The sequence below is a fragment of the Mustela lutreola genome, chromosome 8 (assembly GCF_030435805.1).
Source record: "Mustela lutreola isolate mMusLut2 chromosome 8, mMusLut2.pri, whole genome shotgun sequence".
NCBI classification, from domain to species: domain Eukaryota; kingdom Metazoa; phylum Chordata; class Mammalia; order Carnivora; family Mustelidae; genus Mustela; species Mustela lutreola.
In genome coordinates, this window is record NC_081297.1 from 31,259,028 (window position 1) to 31,280,797 (window position 21,770).

A 21,770-nucleotide genomic window follows, 5' to 3' on the forward strand; every position below is an offset into this window, starting at 1 on the left:
ATATAGTGTACTTCTTTTTCTCTCATTACGGTCTTGGTTTTAAAGTCTACTTTGTCTGACATAAGTATTGCTACTACCGCTTTCTTTTGACATCCACTTGCATGATGTTTCTCCATTCCCTCACTTTCAATGTGCAGGTTTCTTAGGTCTGAAGTTAGTTTCTTGTACACAGCATATAGATGAGTCTTGTTTTTATATCCACTCTGTTTCCTTATGTTCTTTGATTGGAGCATTTAATCCATTTACACTCAAAGTAATTATTGATAGGTATACATTTATTGCCATTTTGTTATCTGTTTTTTGGTTGTTTTGATAGTTTTTCTCTGATGCCTTTAGCTTTAGCTATCCTTAATCATTTACTGGTTTTCTTTAGTGATATACTTGGATTTCTTTTTCTTTATTCTTTTCATATCGATTACTGGATTTGGGTTTGGGGTTGCCATTAGGTTTGTACAGAACATTGCATGTAACAATCTTTATGAAGTTGATGGTCACTTAAATTGGAACCCATTGCTTACTGTCTCACTCTCCCCCATTTTAGGTATGTGGTCTCATATCATAAATCTTTTTTTAAAAAAGATTTATTTATTTGACAGATAGATCACAAGTAGGTAGAGGGGCAGGCAGAGAGAGAGAGAGGAGGAAGCAGGCTCCCTCCTGAGCAGAGAGCCTGATGCAGGACTCGATCCCAGGACCCTGAGATCATGACCTGAACTGAAGGCAGAGGCTTAACCCACTGAGCCACCCAGGCGCCCCTATAAATCCTTTTATTTTGTGAATCTTTTCATTGGTATTTACAAATAGACTTATTTTTACTTCTATTTGTTTTATACTTTTCATATTCTCACTTACGGTCTTTCCTTTCCACTCTTAGAGTCCCCTTTAATATTTCTTGTGGGGATGGTTTAGTAGTCATGAGCCCTTTAGAAGAACCCTTTATCTCTCCTTCTATTCTGAATTATAGCCTTACTGAATAGAGTATTTTTGGCTACAGATTTCTCCCTTTCAGCACTTTGAATTTATCATGTCACTCCTTTCTAGCCTGCAAAGTTTCTGCTGAAAAACCAGCTGATAGCCTTATATGGTTTCCCTTGTATGTAACTGTTCTTTCTCTTGCTGCTTAAAAAAGTTTCTCTTTATCACTACATTTCAATTAGCATAAGTCTTGGTGTGGACCTCCTTGGGTTGATTTTTTTGGGGGGAATCTCTGCTTTCTGAATCTGGATATCTGTTTCCTTTCCCAGGTTAGGGATGTTTTCAGCTATTATTTCTTCAAATAAACTTTCTGCCCCCTTTTGTCTGTCCTTCTTCTGGGGTCTCTGTGCTGTGAATATTATTATGCTTGATGAAGTCACTGAGTTCCTTAAGTCTCTTCTCATTTTTTATGTATTTTTTTTCTCTCACTGACTTTGCTTGCATACTTTCCATTAGTCTGTTTTCCAGGTAATTAATTTATTCCTCTTCTTCCTCTAGCCTGCTATTTATTCCATCATGTGTATTTTTAATTTCAGCTATCGTATTCTTTTTTATAAAAATATTTTATTTATTTATTTATTTGACAGAGATCACAAGTAGGCAGAGAGGCAGGCAAAAGAGAAAGGGCAAAGCAGTCTCCCTGCTGAGCAGAGAGCCGAATGCAGGGCTTGATCCCAGGATCCTGAGATCATGACCTGAGCTGAAGGCAGGGGCTTAATCCACCGAGCCAACCCGGCACCCCTCAACTATAATATTCTTGATCCCTGATTGTTTTCTTTTTAATCTCTTTGTTAAGGGTCTCACTGATGTCTTCTACCTTTTCTCAAGTCCACTGAATATCATCATAATCATTACTTTAAATTCTCTATCAGGCATAACACTTATATCTGTTTCATTTAGGTCTCTTGCTGTGATTTGTCTTGTTCTTTAATTTGGGACATAATCCTCTGTTTCCTTATTTTGCCCAACTATCTGTGTCTGTTTCTCTGCGTTACGAAAGTCATTTATGTCTTGCCCTTGAAAGTGGTGGGTGGGGCATCCTCTGTCTTCTTCCCGAAGAGGTATGTATGAGCCAGACACAGCTGCTCAGAGGGTGCAGTTTTAACAATATGTACTTGTCCTCTGCAAGAATCAGGAGATGCAGTGTTGGCATTATTTCCACTGGTTTTCTGGGGAAGGGACCCGCAGTTTTGGGAATGAGGCAGTCTCAGCTGGAGGGAGGAGTGGCATGGTGTAGGCATGTTAGGTAGTGAATGCTAGTGCCTGGCTGGTTCCTGCATGTAGCTATGTGATTATGCTGTGGGATGGGGAAGGAAATGGCACCTGCTTAGCTACCTTTTTTACTGTAGAATTTCCTTAGTGAACTCTGGGATTACTAACTAACTTTCCCTCCTGTATGTCCCAGATATTTTTGAAAGTGCTGTTGCTAAGCTGTATCTTCCTAGCAATTGTGCTTTCTCTTTAAGCCTGGGGACTCAGCTTCCTAATATCCTCTAGGTTCTTTTAGAGTGGAGCTATTTTGAAAATTCTAGGGTTTAAGACCTGCTGGTTGTAAGAACTCATGAAATCTGGTCCCTTTGATTTAAAGAGTCAAATGCTATGGGGATTCATCTTCCCTGTCAGGATTTCCATTGTGATAGTCTGTTTCTCACCCCTTTCTGTGCCGACAGACCCCTCCCTCCCATGGATGGTGCACTATCCATTTAGGTCCCTACAGTGTTTCCACCCTTCCTTTCCACTCCAATGCAGTATTTTCTCTACATTTAGTTGTGGACTTTGTTCTGCCAGTCTTTAGGTATTTTTCTGGGTTATTTGCACTGTTTCTGTGTGGTGAGGTGAGGTTAGGATCCTCCTACTCTGTCATCTTACCATGAAGTCTAATAGTGTCTTCCCTCTTGACATTTTAAGTTCAAAGCCTTGTTTAAAAAATAATCTCAGTGGATCTTAATTTATGGCTATAATTGCATCCATCAGAGCTTTCTGAATTTTGTTCTTTTACAGTTATTTTCTGTCTGTCCCTTTAGGTCTGCCTTAGTGGGGATACCTTTGTGGTTTGTTCAACTTCTTTTTCCTCTCTGAAGTTACTTAGTCCCAGTAGATGGCTTATTATATTTCTGTGCCCATTTATGAATGTGAGTTTCCTTGGTACATTATAGTCCTATATAGAGATCCCTTGAACAGTAGCTAGAAGGCTTGTTTTTGTCCTCATTGTTACCCTTTTTTGTTTTCATTGATGCTGTGTCCTCTCAAATTTCAGTAAGAACAAAAATATAGATTTAGAGCTTTCTTTTGTTTCTTGACATAACACTTTCAGAAGAGACACATTTACTCTACACTTTGAAGATGGTTTTCCATTTTCATTTAAACTTCATATTTTTCTGATGAGAAGCAATCATTCAAATCAGTATTTTTCTCTGTGTAATTTGGCATTCTCTTTGTCTACTTTTAAGACTTTCTCCTTTTAGGAGCACCTGGGTGACTCATTCATTAAGCATCTGCGTTCAGCTCAGGTCATGAGACCAGGTCCTGGGATTGAGCCCCGCATCAGGCTCCCTGCTCAGCAGGAAGCATGCTTCTCCCTCTCCCACTCCCCCTGCTTGTGTTCCCTCTTTCACTGTGTCTCTCTTAAATAAATAAAAAAATTCTTAAAAAAAAAAAAAAAAGACTTTCTCCTTTTACTTGGTTCTCAACATTTCGCTCTGAGGTGTGTAGGCATGATTTTTTTTTTTTTTACATACATCAACTTGGGTCTGCTGAGCATCTCGAGTATGGAAATTTCACCAAATTTGAGAAATTTTCAGATACTTTTTCAACCACTTTTTCTATTACTTTCTTTCTCCCTTTTCCTGTGAGAATGCAATTACATGTTAGATATTTCATAGTATCACAATTGCTCCTCAGTCTCTCTTCATTTTTAAGATATTTGTTCTCATGTCTTTAGATAAGTATTTTTTACTGATATATCTTCAAATGGGTCTAACTCTTTCCACTGTCCTATCCAATTTGCTTCTATGGTCATCCTTTAATTTTTTAATTTTTTTATTTTTTATAAACATATATTTTTATCCCCAGGGGTACAGGTCTGTGAATCACCAGGTTTACACACTTCACAGCACTCACTAAATCACATACCCTCCCCAATGTCCATAATCCCACCCCCTTCTCCCAAACCCCCTCCCCCCGGCAACCCTCAGTTTGTTTTGTGAGATTAAGAGTCACTTATGGTTTGTCTCCCTCCCAATCCCATCTTGTTTCATTTATTCTTCTTCTACCCACTTAAGCCTCCATGTTGCATCACCACTTCCTCATATCAGGGAGATCATATGATAGGTGTCTTTCTCTGCTTGACTTATTTCGCTAAGCATGATACGCTCTAGTTCCATCCATGTTGTTGCAAATGGCAAGATTTCATTTCTTTTGATGGCTGCATAGTACTCCATTGTGTATATATACCACATCTTCTTGATCCATTCATCTGTTGATGGACATCTAGGTTCTTTCCATAGTTTGGCTATTGTGGACATTGCTGCTATAAACATTCGGGTGCATGTGTCCCTTTGGATCACTACATTTGTATCTTTAGGGTAAATACCCAATAGTGCAATTGCTGGGTCATAGGGCAGTTCTATTTTCAACATTTTGAGGAACCTCCATGCTGTTTTCCAGAGTGGCTGCACCAGCTTGCATTCCCACCAACAGTGTAGGAGGGTTCCCCTTTCTCCGCATCCTCGCCAGCATCTGTCATTTCCTGACTTGTTGATTTTAGCCATTCTGACTGGTGTGAGGTGATATCTCATTGTGGTTTTGATTTGTATTTCCCTGATGCCGAGTGATATGGAGCACTTTTTCATGTGTCTGTTCGCCATCTGGATGTCTTCTTTGCAGAAATGTCTGTTCATGTCTTCTGCCCATTTCTTGATTGGATTATTTGTTCTTTGGGTGTTGAGTTTGCTAAGTTCTTTATAGATTCTGGACACTAGTCCTTTATCTGATATGTCGTTTGCAAATATCTTCTCCCATTCTGTCAGTTGTCTTTTGATTTTGTTAACTGTTTCCTTTGCTGTGCAAAAGCTTTTGATCTTGATGAAATCCCAGTAGTTCATTTTTTCCCTTGCTTCCCTTGCCTTTTGCGTTGTTCCTAGGAAGATGTTGCTGCGGCAGAGGTCAAAGAGGTTGCTGCCCGTGTTCTCCTCAAGGATTTTGATGGATTCCTTTCGTACATTGAGGTCCTTCATCCATTTTGAGTCTATTTTTGTGTGTGGTGTAAGGAAATGGTCCAATTTCATTTTTCTGCATGTGGCTGTCCAATTTTCCCAGCACCATTTATTGAAAAGGCTGTCTTTTTTCCATTGGACATTCTTTCCTGCTTTGTCGAAGATTAGTTGACCATAGATTTGAGGGTCTATTTCTGGGCTCTCTATTCTGCTCCATTGATCTATGTGTCTGTTTTTGTGCCAGTACCATGCTGTCTTGATGATGACAGCTTTGTAATAGAGCTTGAAGTCCGGAATTGTGATGCCACCAACGTTGGCTTTCTTTTTCAATATCCCTTTGGCTATTCGAGGTCTTTTCTGGTTCCATATAAATTTTAGAATTATTTGTTCCATTTCTTTGAAAAAGATGGATGGTACTTTGATAGGAATTGCATTAAATGTGTAGATTGCTTTAGGTAGCATGGACATTTTCACAATATTTATTCTTCCAATCCAGGAGCATGGAACATTTTTCCATTTCTTTGTGTCTTCCTCAATTTCTTTCATGAGTACTTTATAGTTTTCTGAGTATAGATTCTGTGTCTCTTTGGTTAGGTTTATTCCTAGGTATCTTATGGTTTTGGATGCAATTGTAAATGGGATTGACTCCTTGATATCTCTTTCTTCTGTCTTGCTGTTGGTGTAGAGAAATGCAACTGATTTCTGTGCATTGATTTTATATCCTGACACTTTACTGAATTCCTGTATAAGTTCTAGCAGTTTTGGAGTGGAGTCTTTTGGGTTTTCCACATATAGTATCATATCATCTGCGAAGAGTGATAATTTGACTTCTTCTTTGCCGATTTGGATGCCTTTAATTTCCTTTTGTTGTCTGATTGCTGAGGCTAGGACCTCTAGTACGATGTTGAATAGCAGTGGTGATAATGGACATCCCTGCCGTGTTCCTGACCTTAGCGGAAAAGCTTTCAGTTTTTCTCCATTGAGAATGATATTTGCGGTGGGTTTTTCATAGATGGCTTTGATGATATTGAGGTATGTGCCCTCTATCCCTACACTTTGAAGAGTTTTGATCAGGAAGGGATGTTGTACTTTGTCAAATGCTTTTTCAGCATCTATTGAGAGTATCATATGGTTCTTGTTCTTTCTTTTATTGATGTGTTGTATCACATTGACTGATTTGCGGATATTGAACCAACCTTGCAGCCCTGGAATAAATCCCACTTGGTCGTGGTGAATAATCTTTTTAATGTACTGTTGAATCCTATTGGCTAGTATTTTGTTGAGTATTTTCGCATCTGTGTTCATCAAGGATATCGGTCTATAGCTCTCTTTTTTGGTGAGATCCTTGTCTGGTTTTGGGATCAAGGTGATGCTGGCCTCATAAAATGAGTTTGGAAGTTTTCCTTCCATTTCTATTTTTTGGAACAGTTTCAGGAGAATAGGAATTAGTTCTTCTTTAAATGTTTGGTAGAATTCCCCCGGGAAGCCGTCTGGCCCTGGGCTTTTGTTTGTTTGGAGATTTTTAATGACTGTTTCAATCTCCTTACTGGTTATGGGTCTGTTCAGGCTTTCTATTTCTTCCTGGTTCAGTTGTGGTAGTTTATATGTTTCTAGGAATGCATCCATTTCTTCCAGATTGTCAAATTTATTGCCGTAGAGTTGCTCATAGTATGTTCTTATAATAGTTTGTATTTCTTTGGTGTTAGTTGTGATCTCTCCTCTTTCATTCATGATTTTATTTATTTGGGTCCTTTCTCTTTTCTTTTTGATAAGTCGGGCCAGGGGTTTATCAATTTTATTAATTCTTTCAAAGAACCAGCTCCTAGTTTCGTTGATTTGTTCTATTGTTTTTTTGGTTTCTATTTCATTGATTTCTGCTCTGATCTTTATGATTTCTCTTCTCCTGCTGGGCTTAGGGTTTCTTTCTTGTTCTTTCTCCAGCTCCTTTAGGTGTAGGGTTAGGTTGTGTACCTGAGACCTTTCTTGTTTCTTGAGAAAGGCTTGTACCGCTATATATTTTCCTCTCAGGACTGCCTTTGTTGTGTCCCACAGATTTTGAACCGTTGTATTTTCATTATCATTTGTTTCCATGATTTTTTTCAATTCTTCTTTAATTTCCCGGTTGACCCATTCATTCTTTAGAAGGATACTGTTTAGTCTCCATGTATTTGGGTTCTTTCCAAACTTCCTTTTGTGGTTGAGTTCTAGCTTTAGAGCATTGTGGTCTGAAAATATGCAGGGAATGATCCCAATCTTTTGATACCGGTTGAGTCCTGATTTAGGACCGAGGATGTGATCTATTCTGGAGAATGTTCCATGTGCACTAGAGAAGAATGTGTATTCTGTTGCTTTGGGATGAAATATTCTGAATATATCTGTGATGTCCATCTGGTCCAGTGTGTCGTTTAAGGCCTTTATTTCCTTGCTGATCTTTTGCTTGGATGACCTGTCCATTTCAGTGAGGGGAGTGTTAAAGTCCCCTACTATTATTGTATTATTGTTGATGTGTTTCTTTGATTTTGTTATTAATTGGTTTATATAGTTGGCTGCTCCCACATTGGGGGCATAGATATTTAAAATTGTTAAATCTTCTTGTTGGACAGACCCTTTGAGTATGATATAGTGTCCTTCCTCATCTCTTATTATAGTCTTTGGCTTAAAATCTAATTGATCTGATATAAGGATTGCCACTCCTGCTTTCTTCTGATGTCCATTAGCATGGTAAATTCTTTTCCACCCCCTCACTTTAAATCTGGAGGTGTCTTCGGGCTTAAAATGTGTTTCTTGGAGGCAACATATAGATGGGTTTTGTTTTTTTATCCATTCTGATACCCTGTGTCTTTTGACAGGGGCATTTAGCCCATTCACATTCAGGGTAATTATTGAGAGATATGAATTTAGTGCCATTGTATTGCCTGTAAGGTGACTGTTACTGTATATGGTCTCTCTTCCTTTCTGATCTACCACTTGTAGGCTCTCTCTTTGCTTAGAGGACCCCTTTCAAGATTTCCTGTAGAGCTGGTTTGGTATTTGCAAATTCTTTCAGTTGTTGTTTGTCCTGGAAGCTTTTAATCTCTCCTTCTATTTTCAATGATAGCCTAGCTGGATATAGTATTCTTGGCTGCATGTTTTTCTCGTTTAATGCTCTGAAAATATCATGCCAGCTCTTTCTGGCCTGCCAGGTCTCTGTGGATAAGTCAGCTGCCAATCTAATATTTTTACCATTGTATGTTACAGACTTCTTTTCCCGGGCTGCTTTCAGGATTTTCTCTTTGTCATTGAGACTTGTAAATTTTACTATTAGGTGACGGGGTGTGGGCCTATTCTTATTGATTTTGAGGGGCATTCTCTGAACCTCCTGAATTTTGATGCTCGTTCCCTTTGCCATATTGGGGAAATTCTCCCCAATAATTCTCTCCAGTATACCTTCTGCTCCCCTCTCACTTTCTTCTTCTTCTGGAATCCCAATTATTCTAATGTTGTTTCGTCTTATGGTGTCACTTATCTCTCGAATTCTCCCCTCGTGGTCCAGTAGCTGTTTGTCCCTCTTTTGCTCAGCTTCTTTATTCTCTGTCATTTGGTCTTCTATATCACTAATTCTTTCTTCTGCCTCATTTATCCTAGCAGTTAGAGCCTCCATTTTTGATTGCACCTCATTAATAGCTTTTTTGATTTCACCTTGGTTAGATTTTAGTTCTTTTATTTCTCCAGAAAGGGCTTTTATATCTCTCGAGAGGGTTTCTCTAATATCTTCCATGCCTTTTTCGAGCCCGGCTAGAACCTTGAGAATTGTCATTCTGAACTCTAGATCTGACATATTACCGATGTCTGTATTGATTAGGTCCCTAGCCTTCGGTACTGCCTCTTGTTCTTTTTTTTGTGTTGAATTTTTACGTCTTGTCATTTTGTCCAGATAAGAGTAAATGAAGGGGCAAGTAAAATACTAAAAGGGTGGCAACAACCCCAGGAAAATATGCTTTAACCAAATTAGAAGAGATCCAAAATCGTGAGTGGGGAGAAAGGGGATAAAAAGAGGTTCAAAAAGGAAGAAAGAAAAAAAAAACAAAAAGAAAAGAAAAAGAAAAAAAAAAAGAAAAGAAAAGAAAAGAATTTTTAAAAAAAGAAAACACCTAAGAAAAATGTAAAAAAAAATATATATATATTAGATAAACTAGTAAAAAGTCGTTAAAAAAGAAAAAGGTAACAGTTAAAAAAAAAATTTTACCCGAAGGCGAGAAAAAAAAAAAAAATGAAAAAGAAAAAATTAAATTAACTGCAAGTCTAAAAAAAATCACAGGAAAAAAGCCATGAGTTCCGTGCTTGGCTTTCTCCTCCTCTGGAATTCTGCTGCTCTCCTTGGTATTGAAACCGCACTCCTTGGTAGGTGAACTTGGTCTCGGCTGGATTTCTTGTTGATCTTCTGGGGGAGGGGCCTGTTGTAGTGATTCTCAAGTGTCTTTGCCCCAGGCGGAATTACACCGCCCTTACCCGGGGCCGGGGTGAGTAATCCGCTCGGGTTTGCTTTCAGGAGCTTTTGTTCCCTGAGCGCTTTCCGTAGAGTTCCAGAGGACGGGAATACAAATGGCGGCCTCCTGGTCTCCGGCCCGGAGGAGCCGAGAGCCCAGGGCCCCACTCCTCAGTGCGCCCTCAGAGAACCGCGCCCAGTTACTCCCGTCTGCCTGACCTCCGGCCGCGCTCCGAGCTCACCGAGCCTGCGACCGGTTCAAGGTAACACGGAGCTGCGAGCTTACTGTCAGCTCTGTCTCTGCAGCCGGCTTTCCCGTTCCAATACCCGCAAGCTCTGCGACACTCAGACACCCCCGATCCTTCTGTGACCCCGCGTGGGCTTCGCCCCGGTTTAGCCTCTGGAGCGATGTCCCTCAGCGGAACAGACTTTTAAAAGTCCTGATTTTGTGCGCGGTTGCTCCGCCGCTTGCCGGGAGCCGGCCCCTCCCCCCGGGGTCTATCTTCCCGTCGCTTTGGATTCACTTCTCCGCCGGTCCTACCTTTCAGAAAGTGGTTGTTTTTCTGTTTTCAGAATTGCTGTTCTTCTTCTCTTCGATCTGCCGATGGATTTTCAGGTGTTTGCAATCTTTAGATAAGCTATCTAGCTGATCTCCGGCTAGCTGAAGCAGTCTCAGCTTGCTACTTCTCCGCCATCTTGACTCCTCCCCTATGGTCATCCTTTAAATTTTTAAAATTCAGATACTGTATTTTTCTCTACCATAATTTACATTGGCTATTTTTTAAAGGTTTTATTTATTACTTAGAGAGAGAGGGAGAGAGAGAGAATGAGAGGGGAGAGGGTGAGAGGGAGGGCAGACTCCCTGCTGAGCAGGGAGCCTGATGTGGGACTCGATCCTGGGACTCCAGGATCATGACCTGAGCTGAAAGCAGTCTCTTAACCAACTGAGCCACCCGGGCACACCTACATTGGCTATTTTTTATAGGTCATACTAATCTGCTGGAATTTTTATTATTTCCATCATTATTTTCCCTTACTTTGGGTATTATTATAATAGTTGCTTTAAAATTCTTATACACTAACTTTAAAATTCAATCTATCTTGGGATCACTGTAGATTGTTTTTATCTTATGAGTAAGTCTCATTTTGCTGTTTTTTTAAATGTCAAGTAATTGTAAATTGTGTTCTGAATATTGGGAATATCATGTCATTCAAACTCTGGATTCTACTATATTCTTCTACTATATTCTGTTATATCCTACTATATGGTTAGTCTGATTTTTGTTTGTTTTCCATTAATATACTTAACATTATTGGATGCAAAATGAAAATTCTGTGTTTAGGCAACCACTTAAATTGCATTTCAGTTCTTTTAGGTTTTGGAAGGTTGCTTAGAGTCTTCCATAGGTATATGTGGTTCAGGGCTTGGGGGAAATTTGGTAAGGGTTTATACAGAATTTGGGTCTCCTTCTGTCATTCTCTCTTCTTTGTGTGACTTCCCCTAAGTTTTTCAGTGATGCCATTGCCCTGATTTCTTTCTTCTGGTTCGTAAAAACTCTTGTTGTTGTTTTAATCAGCTATTAGATGCCCTGTCTGGCTCAGGTAGGATTGCCCTCAGACTAGAAGCCAGGAAACGAGAATCTTACCTAGGACTCTTCTTCCAAGCATCACTTTCTCTCAAGAATCTATCTATTCTTTGTTGTTATTTAGTGTTGATATTTGTATTTTGCTTAGGGTTTGTAGTTTTTATGTGTGGCTGGGTCTGTCCAGTAGGAACTTACCCTCCTGTACCAGAAACAGAGCTGGGGAATTTGATATGATTATTCAACTGTCTCTCATCTGATGGAGAATTGCTGAGACATTTCATGTGTAACAGAATCCATTCATTCTCACAAAGTCAGAACTATGTTTATTTTCTGCTAAGAGTAGAGTTTCTTCTTTTGATAAAATTTGAAATTTTTGTATTTAAATATTTCAGGTCTAGAGAAAAGGGGAAAAATGAAATATTTAATTTATTGTGGTAATAATTTATCATATTGAAGTCAGTTTTCCTGTAGAAAATCGATAGGAAATGACAGCTGCAGAAATTATCCACCATTATTTCTGAGAAATGTGGAAGTAAATGTGTATGTTCCAGTCATCATCTTGGCTTTATGTGTATTTTAGAAAGATAATAATTGTAACAATAAATTTATAGAAACAAATACTAAAATGAATGCAATTTCCCTCTTATATTATAACATAGAAAGTAGCACATGCTCTGGAAACTGAGAACAAAGTCCTTCAGGAACAACTGAAACAGGCTTTCCAGGTAAATTACATTATGTTCTTTTAAAATTGTCAACAAGTGAAGGAAATATCTGTAAACAACTGTTAAATGAATAATTTTGACCTTGAAAACTAATAGGTCTATGTATTATACTAATATTCCAGATTTAAAGTGCATTCATTTTATGTACTAGCAATATATTAATAAAATTTAATTTTCATTCTTATTCAAAACAATAAACTAGAAAGAAAAATAAACTTCCTTAATCAAAAAAATAAATCTATTTCAAACTGAGGCACTGTTATGTGGACAATAATGCCCTCATTGCAGCTCAACTCAGTTAAACTAGGATATTGGTATTTATAATTCTTTATGAAATTCTTGTTAAATGAGTAAAGAAATGAAAAAAACTACAAACATTTTCATAAATGGATAGACAAAAGTATAATTATTTTTATTTTTATTTTCCTTTGAAAAATACAAGATAATACACAAATTTGTTAATGATATAATTCTGAAATGTGGCTGAGGACAAAATACATTAAAAAAAAGCAATGTAAGGAGGCTGGGAAAATGGCAGAATAGGAGGACTCTAAGCACACCTCATCCTACAGATATAGCCAGATGACACTCGTATCAGTGTAAGTAATCCAGAAAACAACCTAAAGGCTGACAGAAGAAACTCCACAAGTAAACAGAGAAGAGGCCACACTGAAGAGGGTAGGGCAGGGTGAGGACATGGTGGGGAACTAAACATTTATGTGGGACTGTTCCTCGGAGGAAGGGACACTGTGGGTGAAAAGAGGGAAGAGAGACTGCTACTTTGGGGAACTTGCATGGAGAAGATGAATCTCTGTAATATTTGAGTTTGAAAGCAAGAGTGTCCAAAATTTGAGTTCTTAAAAGTAACATGACTTCAAGCCTGGAATTTTAAAAACTAGCAGGCTGGCTCCAAGAGAGCCCAGAGCATATTAGGAAGCTGGGCTCTGTCTTTAATGACAACACAATAAATAGTTTGTGGAGGTATAGCATAGTAGCAGCAGTTTGAAAAATGCATGGAGTATATGGGAGGGAGAATTATTTACTCATCTCAGAGCCCTTCTCAGAGTGGTGGGAATCAAAGGGAAATCCCTCCAGGAGCAAAGGAAATAGTAGGTGCCATCTCCCTTCCCCACCTTCTAGCATAAACATAAGGCTACCTGTAGGAACCAGCATGATGCCGATATTCAGTACTTAACTTGATTACACTAAGCCCCACACTCTCACCCTTCAGTAGACCAAAACTTCCCATTTGCCTCAGTCCCAGATCCCTGGATCTGGGGATCCCTTTCCCCAGAAGACCCATGCAAACTTCACTAATACCTCCTCTCTTGGTGTACTCATTTTGGTGCTCCTGGTCCTGGCAGTGGTGGCAAGCCCTATGGAAGCCCAAGCTACAATCCTGTTAAAATTGTGTGCCTTACCCACACAGCACTGGTCCACTGACACAGGTCTCATTTCACAATTAGACTAGTGTGCACCTTATAAAATGTGCTCTACTAAGGAGCAAATACTGTCAGCAATAGGCAGAGAGTCTCTGCAGATGACTGAAGAAAAAAGTGACTAGGACACATCAGGGCATATTCAGCACACATACAAGACACCCCATGAGCATCAGTTCCTTGGAACAGGGGATGCTGCACTGAGGCACTACAGTACCTCTTCTTTATAAGGTCATTTTTAAGAACAGGAGATGTAGATGTAGCTAACTTTCCTAAAACACAGAAACAGAGAGGCTTAGGCAAAATGAAGAGACAGAAGAACATGTTCCAAATTAAAGAATAGGACAAAATCATATCAAGAGACCTAAGCAAAACAGATATAAGTGTTATACCTGATAGAGAATTTAAAGTAATAATTATAATACTTGCTGGACTTGAGAAAAGAGTGGAAGATATTAGCGAGGCCCTTAACAAAAAGATTAAAAAGAATCAAGCAGAGACCAACAACATGATAATTGAAATTAAAAATATACGTGATGGAATAAAGAGCAGGCTAGGGGAAGCAGAGGAATAAATTAATAACCTGGAAGACAGGCTAATAGAAAGTATTCAAGCAAAGTCAGTGAGAGAAAAAAATATATGCAAAATGAGAAAGACTTAAGGAAATCTGTGTCTTCATCAAGCATAATAATATTCACAGTATAGATACCCCAGAAGGACAGACAAAAGGGGGCAAAAAATTTATTTGAAGAAATAATAGCTGAAAACATCCCTAATCTGGGAAAAGAAACAGATATCCAGATCCAGAAAGCAGAGATTCTTCCAACAAAATCAACCTAAGGAGGTCCACACCAAGATACATGGTAATCATAATGAAAAACTTACTGATAAAGAAAAAAAAAATTTAAAGTAGCAGGAGAGAAGAAGATATGGCAGAATATGAGGACCCTAAACTCACCTCATTCCATGATTATAACGAGGTAACTATCAAATCATCCTAAATATCACAGAAACCAACCTGAAGACTGACAACTACAGGAAGAGGCCACATCAAAGAAGTTAGGAAGTACAGAGATGTGGTTTAGGGGAGAAATGGATCTTGGCTGTGGCAGAGGGAACACAGCTGTGGTCATCGAGAATGGCAGGAGAGAGAAGAGCATGTAGTGGAATGTACAAGGAGAATGTCTCCCCAAAGTAATTGGCTTGGAATAGAAGGGGGCGGGTGCTGAATTTTATGAGTTCTTGCAGCCAGCATGGCTTCAAGCCTAAATTTTTAAAGGTCAACAAACTTGGCTAGGATAGAGCCCTGAAGGCAGTGTAGTGTTCTTGGAGGGAAGGCAGGCAAAAATAATTGGGAACATACAGTATGGAAACAGTGATCTGAAGAGTTCTTGGGGCATACAGTGGGGACATTATTTGCTTTTCTCAGAGCATGTTCCTGAGAGGTAGTACTCACTGAGACACCTCTCTGGGAACAAAGCTGGTTACCAGTTCCATGCCCCACCCCTCAGCATAAACACAGAGCCACCCACAGGAAGTAATGCAGTGTGGACACTGGTGGCCTTGCTTGCTTACCCTAAGCCCTATTCCCCTGTACTCCAGTGAAACTGCCCTTCTCAGTAGTGCTTACCTCAGTCCTGTGCAGTTGGTGCATCCTCCAGAAGACCAGCACAAACACCAGCTTACATCACATCTGCCAATCAGAGAGTTTTGCAGGGCCTCAGTTCCCATGGAGGTGGTGATAGATCTCATTTCCCAAACATATCAGAATACACCTAATTAAAACTCCCCACATTTAGGCCAGGCACTAAACACTGCCAACAGCAGGCAAAGAAATCCTCTGCAATGACTGACTTGAAGGATAGAGCAGACAGAATATAAGAGCATAAGACAAGCAACACACTGTAGACACTCCCTGAAGCTCTAGTCCCTGAGCAGTACATGACTTCTTCTTCATAAGGCCATTACTTTTAGGTCAAGAGAGGGAAACATAAATGGCTTTTCCAACACACAGAAGAAGGCAGAGTCTTAGAAAAAATGAGAAGACAGAGGAATTTATCCCAAATGAAAGAAGATAAATTTGTGGCCAGACATCTAAGTGAAGCAGATATAAATAACATGCCTGATAGAGAATATAAAGCAGGGATCATTAGGCTATTCACTAGGGTGAGACCCTTACCACAGAGATAAAAGAGTTAAAGTATTAATCAGAGATGAAAAGTACAAAAAAGAAGGTTAGAAAGATCCTTGATGCAATGAATATCAGACTGGAAGATGCAGAGGGATAAATTAATGACATCGATGGCAAAATAAAGGAAAGCTATAATGCTGAAAAAAAGAGAGAATTATGCAACATGAGAATAGACTTGGGGAACTCAGTAACTCCATCAAAGGTTACAACAGTTGTATTAAAGGAGTCCTAGAAGAAGATGAGAGAAACTGGAACAGAAAATGTATTTGAAGAAATAATCACTTAAAACTTCAATAATCTAGGGAAGAAAACAGACACACAGATCTAGGAGACATAGAAAACTCCCATCAAAATCAACAAAAGGCTGATACCAAGATATATATTTTTAAAAATATTTTATTTATTTATTTGTCAAAAAGAGAGTGTGTGCACAAGCAGGCAGAGTGGCAGGCAGAGGCAGAGAAAGAAGCAGGCTCCCCGCCAAGCAAGGAGCCTGATGTGGGACTCGATCCCAGGACCTAGGATCATGACCTGAGCTGAAGGCAGCGGCTTAACCCACTGAGCCACCCGGGCATCCCTGACATATTATAATTAAATTTACAAAATATAGTGATAAAGAAAAAAATCTTAAATGCAGCAAGACAATTAACTCTCAACTCTATGGTCAACTAATCTTCAACAGAGCAGGAAAGAACATCCAATGGAAAAAAAGACAGTTTCTTCAGTAAATGGAGCTGGGAAAATTAGACAGCCACATGCAGAAGAATGAAACTGGACCATTCTCTTACAACATATACAAAGATAAACTCAAAATGGATGAAAGACCTCAGTGTGAGACAGGAATCCATCAAAATCCTGGAGGAGAACACAGGCATTAACTTCTTCCACATCGACCACAGCAAATTCTTGCAAGACATGTTTCTAAAGGCAAGGAAAACAAAAGCAAAAATGAACTTTTGGGACTTCCTCAAGATGAAAAGCTTCTGCACAGCAAAGGAACAGTCAACAAAACTAAGAGGTGACCCATGGAATGGGAATGCAAATGACATTACAGCTAAAGGGCTCATATCCAAGATCTATAAAGAACTCAACACCCAAAATCAAGTAATCCAGTCAAGAAATGGGCAGAAGACATGAACAGACAGTTCTCCAAAGAAGACATACAAATGGCTAACAGACACATGAAAAAATGTTCAGCATCACTGGCCATCAGGGAATACAAATCAAAACCACAATGAGATACCAACTCACACCAGTTAGAATGGCAAAAAATTAAAAGACAGGAAACACCAAATGTTGATGAGGATGTGGAGAAAGGGGACCCTCTTACACTGTTGGTGAGAATGCAAGGTGGTACAGCCATTTTGGAAAACAGTATGGAGATTCCTCAAGAAATTAAAAATAGAGGTACCCTATGACCCAGCAATTACATTACTACATGTTTACCCAACGGATACAAACGTAGTCATCTGTAGGGGTACCTGCACCCCAATGTTTGTAGCAACAATGTCCACAATAGCTAAGCTGTGGAAGGAGCCGAGAGGTACTTCAATGGCTAAAGAAGATGTGGTTCATATATACAATGGTATATTACTCAGCCATCAGAAGGCATGAATATGTAACATTTGCATTGACATGGATGGAACCTCAAGATACATCAAATATTGGTGAAGATGTGTAGAAAATGGAACCCTGGTGCCCTCACTGTTGATGGGAATGCAAACTGGTGCAGCCACTATGGAAGACAGTATTGCTGTTCCTCAAAATATTAAAAATAGAACTACTGTATGATCCAGGAATCACACTACTGGGTATTTTAACCAAAGAATACAAAAACAGGAATTCAAAGGGATATGAGAACCTCTATGTTTATTGTAGCATTATTTACAATAGCCAAACTATGGAAGCATCCCAAATGTCCGTTGATCAAGAAGATGTTTTATATATATATATATATAGAGAGAGATATCTACAGATACATCTCTCTCTCTATATATATATTATATAATATATATTATATAATATATATACATATATGTTATATATTCATATGTGTTACATATGTATATGTTACATAATATATGTTATGTATATATGTATGTTTCATATATATTACATAATATATGTTACATATATGTTATGTATAAATATATATATATTATTCAGCCATAAACAAGAACACAATCTTTTCATTTACAACAATGTGGATGGAAATAGAAAGTCTAATGCTAAGCAAAATAAGGCCATCAAAGACAGTTACTGTATGATTTCACTCACATGTGGAATTTAAGAAACAAAACAAACAGGAACATCTGGGTGGCTCAGTCAGTTAAGTAGGAGCCTTCAGCTCAGGTCTTCATCCCAGGACCCTGTGTTCAGACCCATGTCAGGCTCTACTCAGTGGGGAGCCTGCTTCTCACTCTCCCTTTGCCTCTTCCCTCCACTTGTGCTCTCTCTCTCAAATCAACTTTAAAAAAAGAAAAAAAAAGAGAGAGAGAGAGAAACAAGAAACAAGAAGAAACAAACTCTTACCTTTAGAGAGCAAACATTTGATTACCAGAGGTGAGGTGGGTGGGAAGATGGGTGAAATATTTGAAAGGGGTTAAGAGTACACTTACCACGTGTATCCCAGTGTTCACAGCAGCAATACCCACAGTAGCCAAACTCTGGAAAGAGCTAAGATGCCCTTCAAAAGACAAACGGGTAAAGAAGATGTGATCCATATACACAGTGGAGTATTACTCAGCCATCAAAAAGAATGAATACCCAAGTTTGCATCAACATGGATGGGACTGGAGGAAATTATGCTAAGTGAAATAAGTCAAACCGAGAAAGTAAATTATCATGATTTCACTTATTTGTGAAACATAAGGAATAGCATGGAGGGCATTAAGAGAAGGAACGGAAAAATGAAGGGGGAGAAATCAGAGTAGGAGATGAACCATGAGGGATTATGGACTCTGGGAAACAAACAGGGTTTTAGCAGGGAGGGGGGTGGGGTGAGCCTGATGATGGGTATTAAGGAGGGCATGGATTGCATGGAGCACAGGGTGTTATAGGAAAACAACGAATCATAGAACACTATATCAAAAACTAATGATGTGCTATATGGTGACTAACATAACATAAAAAAAAGTGCAAATTAAAATTTAAGAAAAGAATGCACTTTTCTTTTTAAATTTTTAACCATTTTTAAAAATTTTATTATTTTTTAAATTTATTTATTATTTATTTTCAGCATATTCATTATTCAGTATTCAGTATTTTTGCACCACACCCAGTGCTCCATGCAATCCGTGCCCTCTACAATAACCATCACCTGGTACTCCAACCTCCCACCTCCCCGCCACTTCAAACCCCTCAGATTGTTTTTCAGAGTCCATAGTCTCTCATGGTTCACCTCCCCTTCCATTTTCCCCCAACTCCCTCTTCCTCTCTAACTCCCCATGTCCTCCATGCTATTTGTTATGCTCCACAAATAAGTGAAACCATATGATAATTGACTCTCTCTGTTTGACTTATTTTACTCAGCAAAATCTCTTCAAAAAATGGGCAGAAGATATGAACAGACACTTCTCCAATGAAGACATACAAATGGCTATCAGACACATGAAAAAATGTTCATCATCACTAGCCATCAGGGAGATTCAAATTAAAACCACATTGAGATATCACTTTACACCAATTAGAATGGCCAAAATTAGCAAGACAAAAATGCACTTATCTTGATGGGCACTGAGTAATATATGGTATATCACCATTTGTAACAGTGTGTATTAACTACACTGAAGTTAAAATTAAAAGAAAAGCAAAAAAAAGCAATAGCCTTCCTTTTTATCCAAAACAACCATTTAGAAACAATATTGGAGAGGATTCTATTTATTTACTTATTTATTTATTTTACTTATTTTATTTAAATTCATTTAGTTAATATATAGTATACCATTATTTACAGATGTAGACTTTAATCATTCATCTGTTGCATATAACACCCAGTGCTCATTCCATCAAGTGCCTCCTTAACGCCTATCACCCATTTACCCCATCTCCCCACCCACTTCCCTTCCAACAACCATCAGTTTTTTCCCCATAGTTAAGAGTCTCTTATGGTTTGTCTGTCTCTGATTTCATCTTATTTTATTTTTCCCTCCCTTCCTCTATGATATATGAGTGAAACCATATGATAATTGTCTTTCTCTGACTGACTTAAATTTTAAATCTTTTTTTTTTTTAAAGATTTTATTTATTTATTTGACACAGAGAGATCACAAGTAGGCAGAGAGGCAGGCAGAGAGAGAGAAGGAAGCAGGCTCCCTGCTGAGCAGAGAGCCCGATGCAGGGCTCGACCCCAGGACCCTGAGATCACGACCTGAGCCGAAGGCAGTGGCTTAACCCACTGAGCCACCCAGGCGCCCCTCTGACTGACTTATTTCACTTAGCATAATACCGTCCAGTTCCATCCATGTCATTGTAAATGGTATGATTTCATCCTTTTTGATGACTAGGCAATATTCCATTGTCTATATATACTACATATTCCTACCCACTCATCTGTCAATGGACATCTGGGTTCTTTTCATAGTTTGGGTTGTGGACATTGATGCTATAAACATTGGGGTGCAGGTGCCCCTTGGGATCACTACCTTTGTATCCTTTGGGTAAATACCTAGTAGTGCAATTGCTGGGTTTTAGAGTAGCTCTTTTTTTTTTTTTTTTAACTTTTTTGAGGAAACTCCATACTATTTTCCAGAGAGGCTGCACCAACTTGAACTAATGATGTAAGACAGTTCCCCTTTCTCTGTATCCTTGCTAACATTTCTTGTTTCCTGACTTGTTAATTTTAACGATTCTGCCTGGTATGAGGTGGTATCTCTTTGTGGTTTTGATTTGTTTTTCCCTGATGTCAAGCAATATTGAGCATTTTTTCGTGTGTAGGGATGATTCTATTTATAATGCTAGAGAAGCATATTTAACAAAAAATAATTTTTTTAATGAAGAAAAACATAGTTTACTGAGGGATATAGATGAATAGTGAAGAAATAGAAATTTATATTTTTGGTTTTGAAGGTTCAGTATTATAAATATTTCAGTTTTCAGTATCTTCCAAATTGATATATAGATTTAAAGGAGTTTATTTCTGGATATAAACAGAATTATTTTTGAGTTTGACAATTATCAGGAAGACAAAAGATATATTGAGATAAGAAACTGGTTAAAATACAAAAGAATGATAAGGATTTGGTGGTTCAAAGATAATGTGTAATGTTACACTATAATAACTAAAGCAATGTGGTTCTGGACTTAATGCTGAATAAAAAAATCCAGAGACAGATTCAAAGGAATGTAATAATTTAGTATATTACAGTTTTAGTTGTTGAAACTTTTTTATAGAAAGACAAAACAGTCACAAAAAATAAACTGCTATGAATAAGTAGTTCTCATGCAATAGTTTGTGACATATATCAAAATAGGTTGCAGAATGATTTAAGATCCAAAATTAATAAATGGAGTATGAAAATGTTATAGAAGAAACTCTGGGTAACAGACATGGTCTTGGCTAGAGCAAGATTTTCTAAGCATCATACTGCAAAGGAATATTGCAATATATTTGGTTATTATTAATTTAAAACTTTTGTATGATAAAAGATCTGTGAGATATAAACATAAATGCAAATTCTTAACAGAATGTTTTATATGAAGATCTTCTACAAATCTATAAAAAATATGAATGCCCTTCCACCAAATATTCCCCCAAATAGATACAAACAGGCAGGTCATAACTTAGAAACACATAAGGGCAATAAATGCATATGAATATATTCAACCTCACTAGTTATCAGATAAATGCAACTTTAAAATAACAGTGGAATAGATTTTTTTTTTTACCTGCCATTTCAGTAAAAATTTTTGGAGCAGAAATATCTAATATTTGTGGCTATATCCTGAACTAAGTACTCTTTTATATAATTTTATTACCATGAATTAATACTTCTCTAGAAAATATATAGCAAAAGTTTTGGGACAACATAGGCTTTTCAGTGAATCATTGCAGTTACTAAAGTTTATCATAAAGAAGAAAAGAATGTACAGAGATTTTGTACAGGTATGTATAATATAAAAAATTTTAATACCAATATTTTAAAATTACCAATATGTCCTTAGTAAGAAATTTGCA

The 21,770-nt window shown here is 38.1% G+C and overlaps 1 protein-coding gene across 1 annotated transcript in view; it reads left to right on the top strand.

The window, feature by feature from the left end:
• Positions 1-21,770, top strand: part of CCDC7 (coiled-coil domain containing 7) — a 469,805-nt gene that overhangs the window by 113,983 nt on the left and 334,052 nt on the right. The window contains exon 16 of the mRNA XM_059187454.1: positions 11,900-11,965. Coding sequence (XP_059043437.1) covers positions 11,900-11,965 — 66 coding nt within the window. The remainder of the gene's footprint in view (positions 1-11,899; positions 11,966-21,770) is intronic.